Source organism: Leucopleurus acutus, assembly GCF_964270905.1.
Source record: "Leucopleurus acutus genome assembly, chromosome: 14".
NCBI classification, from domain to species: Eukaryota; Metazoa; Chordata; class Mammalia; order Artiodactyla; family Delphinidae; genus Leucopleurus; species Leucopleurus acutus.
The window spans coordinates 48,215,860-48,221,223 of record NC_139156.1 but is presented as its reverse complement, the minus strand read 5'-3'; the positions used below and the strand labels follow the sequence as shown (position 1 = coordinate 48,221,223).

General features: G+C 61.8%; 1 protein-coding gene across 1 annotated transcript; it reads left to right on the top strand.

Moving 5' to 3' along the window:
• Nucleotides 1–2,149: 2,149 nt before the first annotated feature.
• On the top strand, nt 2,150–4,423 carry ADIRF (adipogenesis regulatory factor). The gene is made up of 3 exons (XM_082854229.1): nt 2,150–2,265; nt 3,970–4,032; nt 4,237–4,423. The coding sequence occupies exons 1-3, from the start codon at nt 2,205–2,207 to the stop codon at nt 4,341–4,343; spliced, it is 231 nt and encodes a 76-aa protein (XP_082710355.1). The 5' UTR covers nt 2,150–2,204; the 3' UTR covers nt 4,344–4,423.
• The last annotated feature ends 941 nt before the right edge of the window (nt 4,424–5,364 follow it).

The window sequence follows — 5,364 nt, the reverse complement described above, 5'->3', positions numbered from 1 at the left end:
TGTCGCCTGCTTGGGCCCAAAAGCCCCTCCCAGAGAGGCTGCTGCCTCCCAGTCCCGCTCCTTGCCCACTGGGCCTGGTGCCGAATAGCAACAGCAGCTCAGTGGTGAGCTAACTTGAAGCCGTGTAAAAGACCTTCCTGGCTAAAGGGACTGGTGCTGCTGGTGGTTTTTCAGGAGGGCTGGCAGGCCTCAGGAGGGCAGGCAGGCCTGGGGCAGGGTCTGGGCGGGGCTCGCCGGAGTCCAGGAGGTACCATCAGGCGGCTCTGCAGCGCCTTCGTGCTCGGGACTGGACCAGGCTCAAGGCCGGGAGGGGCGGGGCGGGGCAGGGCGGGGCAGCTGCTTTCTTAGTCTGCGTTTGGTGTCCCATCCCCTCACCTGATCTCAGCGCCTGCCCCTTCCTCTTGCCCGGGAATCCTTCTCCCTTAATCAATTTCGTGTGTGTGTGTTTCCATATACCCCACACCAGGGGCTGACCCTCCAAGGCTTATCCACCCCTCCCCACGCATTACAGGCAGAGCTTGGGCCAGCCGAGTGGACCTGGGTAGGTGGGAGCTTTCCCAGAGCTCCAAAATAGGGGAGACCCCGACGGACGTGCAGAAACAGGCCCAAAGAGGATGAATCAGAGAGCATCCTTAGAGAGGGTCGAGCCGCCGCACCCAGATGCAGAGTGGGTGGTCTCCAGACTCCGAAGGCGGGCTTTGGAGCGGAGGAGCGCTGGGCGGGGTGGGGGTCCGAACTGCACCCTTGAGCGCCAGGATGTTGAGACTCTAACTTCCTGCCCAGAAAACAATGGGGCTGACAGGAAGGGAAAATGGGCTTACGCCCCACAACAGACCAACCAACACCTGGCCCTGCTGTATCCTCACCACATAAGGAATTACCCTGTATAGCAAACCACCCCCTCCCCTTGCAAGCCGCCTTCTGCTTTTACCCCAATAAAAATCCCCCTCGTCCAGTAATGGACGCGACTTCTCTGGCCCCTTTCTCTCGGACCAGTGAACCTCGCCCGGGAGCGCTCCCTAATAAAGCTCACTTGAAGCTTTCCTCTGTTTCGCGGTGCCGTGTGTTAAGATCCGACCTTACAGTGCCTCGAGGGTCTTTTGCTTTTTCTGGGATCCCTGGCTGCCCTACTGACGCTCAGGTCACTAACTCCCCTCCCAGCGCCCCCGCTCGTCACCACGCCCCGCGCGCCGGTCCCAGGAGTGGTGACCTGAGAGGCCTGCGGCTTGGCCGCTCTCTTCCTCGCTGTTCGGCCTGGGGTGCTTCCTGCCCAAGTCGTTGGGCTTTGGTGACCGACAACGATTTCCTTGCCTTGGCTGGACACACACGGGCCGCCTTCTCCGTCACTCCCCCTCCACCTCAGGCTGCTTGGTCCCCAGCCAGGGTCGCACGCACGCCAGTGACTCACCCTCTCGGAAGGGGGTGGGATTTACTCGACCATCTCCCCACTGCGCTCCCTCCCTACCCCTGTCCCAGCAGCGGCTGGGCAGAGGGCCAGTCTTCAGTGTCTAGGCTGAGTGTGTGGGGACCGCCAGCTCGGCGTGGGTCAGGGCGCTAGGGTTTACAGCCCACCGACTCGGACTTGAGTCCCTGACATGTGAATTTGGGTGAAACCTAACTCGCCCTCTGTCCTCAATTGCTTCCTGTAAACTGCCAATAACACCCATTCCAAGAGTTGTGAAGGTTACACTAGAGGCTGTAAGCGTTAGGGCAGCGCCAGGCACAAGGTAAATGCTTAATAAAAGGCAGCTGCTATTATTAATTACAACTCCAGCCTGGAGATCCTGACCTGGTGCTGACCCCGCGCTCACAGGTTGGGGAATCTTCAGGGTCAAAGAGGAAAAGTCCCGCTCACGCGGTAGAGGGAGATTGGTGCGCCCCCCTCTGCTCCCAGCCGCTCTCTGGACCCCTGATCCAGTCCCTCTGCAGCCCCGAGACCCGCTCCAGACCCTCGGCCTTCCCACTACGGCCCGCCGGAGGCCAGGTTGTGCTTTCGGGCCGGCGGGGACTGGAGCAGGGCCCGGTCACTCCCCTGAGCTCGAGTGCTGGGAACCGCCCCGCGCCCCCTCCAGCCCCCCTCTTTGCGGGGCGGGCCGGCCCTGGGGCGCCTTAAAAACCGGAGCTGGTGCTCGGGTCGCCGCCGCTTTGAGCAGGATCCAACGTCGCTACGGTTATCCTGAAGCACCTCGCAGACCCCAACAGCCATGGCCAGCAAGGGCTTGCAGGACCTGACGCAGCAAGTGGAGGGGGCGGCCCAGGAAGCGGGTGAGGACAGCGCGCGACCTGGGGCACACAGTGGGACCCCCGGGTGGACGCGGGGGTGGGGCGGGGGCAGAAGCCTGGAGACTGCGCAGCCGGAAAGTCGGCGGGCGGTTCTGGCTAGGAAGGGCCCTCTCCGGAGCTGCAGGGACCCGGAAGGACGCCCACCCGGACCAGCCCGGGAATGATGCCTTGAGGGAAGTGGGAGAACAGCAGTGCCAGAGGAGTGGGGTGGGGGGGTGGGGTGCTTTGGGCATTGCCAGAGCCAATCCGAGGCAGCTGCTGGGGCCGGGAGCGGCCCCACCCTGGCCCTCGGGAGAGTGACGGTCCACGAGGAGAGCGCGCTCCGCCACCACGCCCGATCTCTGCCCGCCAGGTCCCAGAGGCGCACAGAAACAGGATGGGACGGGTGGCTTCAGACTCCCACCGGGCTTTGTTTTGAGCACTCCCCGCCCTCCTCCGAAATACTCATTTCCTCTTAAGTCCTCAGGCAGAGGGTCTTCCCACCTTCATGCGGGCAGGGCAGGTCCCCAGTCTTAGTTTCTCCACCTCTGGCTCTTTCCCCCTCAGACCTGAGGTTATGCAGCTGGGGGCTGGGGATGGACTGGGGAGTAGGGTACGTGAGGAGACTTCAGCCCCACCAGCGGCAGCTCTTCCAGTCCCAGCTCAGCCTCCCTTGGGACTCCAGCTCCCAGTCTGTCCTGCACATACCCCAGTCAACAGACAACACCTAAACCAACCCCCTCCTTCATCAGTGCCCCAAGGAAAGCCCACAGTTGCTCCCCTGAGGCTAAAATGGTACCAGGAAGCCTCTGTCTACACTACCCTTCCTTCTGGGCCTCACTTTCCCCATCTGTAAGCTGAGTGCAGAGTCTCCTTCCCTGTGGTCTTGACTGTGCTACGTCAGACAGAGACCCCAGGGACCTCTGTGAGCAGGAGACCCAGGGTCTGCCTGACCCCTGTACCCCCTGGTCCCCAGGGTCTGGGTAAAGCAGGCCCTTTCCTGTTCAACAGCAAGGATGAGTCAGATCTCTGAAGGCCAGAGCCACCTGTCTGCCTACCGAGCAGGTGGGGACCCACCTGAGCCCCTGGAAACCCTGTTCTTCACAGGCACGAACTCCGGTCTAGAGGAGATGGCCTGACTTTGGAAGTTTCACCTACTTTCCACACTTCGTTTCCTAATGCCTTACGCTGCCTTCTCACGGAGGCATTGGCAGTCATTGCTTGTGTGCCCTCTGGGGAGAGGCACAGGAGACAGGAGGTGGTGAGAGGGCCTTGCAAAGTGGAAGCCCCAGTGCTCTAAATGTGGGAATTCAGGCATCTGGGCCAAGCCTCCGGGGGAGAAGTTGTTAAAGGCGGCAGGGTTCTCCCTGGGCTGTGCCCAGCAGTAGCCACAGCCCAGATGCCAATTCCAGCCTGGCCCAGCCCTGCCTTCCTTCCTCACTTGGATATTTTTGCAGCAATCCTGGAGAGGCAAGGGAAGCAGGCCAGAGAGGAGGAGCCCAGAGTTACAAATAAACAAGAACAACCTGGAGTCATGGAAAGGGCTCATGCCCCTCACTGAGGGGCCTTGGTCAAAGAACTTGACCTCAGTGGCATCCATCCCTGGGCCTGTAGGACAGACCACTCTAGAGAACAGATAAGGTTGGCAATGGTGGGGCTCCTGGGGTTGGTGGTATCTCAACAGGATCCCACATGTCTCTGTTCTAGTGGCGGCGGCTGGAGCAGCAACTCAGCAAGTGGTGGATGAGACCACAGAAACAGGGCAGAAAGGTCTGGTGGGGCTGGTGGGCAGGAGGGTGGACAGCCCCAGCGCGGCCCTGCCCTCCACCCAGCCCTTGCCCAGACACACCCTCTCCTCTGCAGACCCTCTACCAGCATTTCTTCCTGGGGAGGGAGACCCAGGCCAGGCTAACCCCGCAGGGCTGTGGTTCCCCAGGGCCCCGCACTCAACTGCCCTATCCTTTCCTTTCCCAGCCATGGACCAGGTTGCCAAGTCTACCCAGGAAACCATCGACAAGACTGCTAACCAGGCCTCTGAGGCTTTCTCGGGTTTGGGGAAAATACTCCGCCTCCTGAAATGACAGAAGGGAGACATGGGTGACTCCCTTCCAGGCCCGGAGCTCTAGCAGGCTCTTGGCGGGCCACCTCATTAAAGCACATATGCCTACTCTGTGTCCACTGAATGCCTCCTCCCAAACTGGGCCCAGCCCTCCCTCACTTAGAGCAGAGGCTCAGGTATCCAGAAACTCAGCCCTGACGTCCAGAGTCCTGGCATTCCAAATTCGGAAACCCAGACGGATTGTCCAAGAACTCATTTCCCATGTCTTAACCGTGCGTCCAGACTCCCACTTATCCGAAGTTCAACCCCCCCATCTAGATACGTGACCCTCTCCCGCTCTATTGCCCCTGCCCCCGATTCCAAACCCGCTCCCTCAGCTCCAGGAACCCGCCCCTTCCTAGGAGGGGGATACTCGGTGCCCATATCCTCGAGGAGCTCAGGTCTGGGCGGGGGCCTCGGGAACTTCTCCCAGTGAGCTAAGCCGGGGGCGGGGGGCGGGGGGCTGGAAGCATCGAGGCATCCCAGGGCCAGGCGCCCTCGAGGACTTCAGGGGGCAGGAATTCTTGGGGAAGAGGGGGGACGCAGGGACGGAGCTTTTGGCCATCATCACCCTACGCCGCCCGCCCGGTGCTTGCGCGACTGTCGCACCCGACGGTGAGTCACGGGGCCGGACCGGGAGGGCGAGGACACGCCCCGAAGATCTGAGTCCCACCCAGTTGTGTTTGGCGTGGTCGCCAGGAGCTCCGCCCAAGACGCGCCTCCTTGGGAGGTGCCTGCGGCGCACGGGGCGATGCACGTGGGCGCGGCGCACGTGGGCGTGAAGCGCTTGGACCCGGCTGTGTGCGTGCGCACGCTAGGCCACTCCGTCGGGTACCCCTTCCCTTCCGGATGCGCCTGTACTTTCTGGCCCAGCGCAGAGGCCGACTTTTTTATCGGGCAGGTTTCCCCAGAGGGTCTAGAGTTCGCGCAAACCTTATTCCCTCCGCCCTCCCCAGCACGTGTCCACGTGTCCATGCACGCGATACCAACCCTGGGTAAGTCCT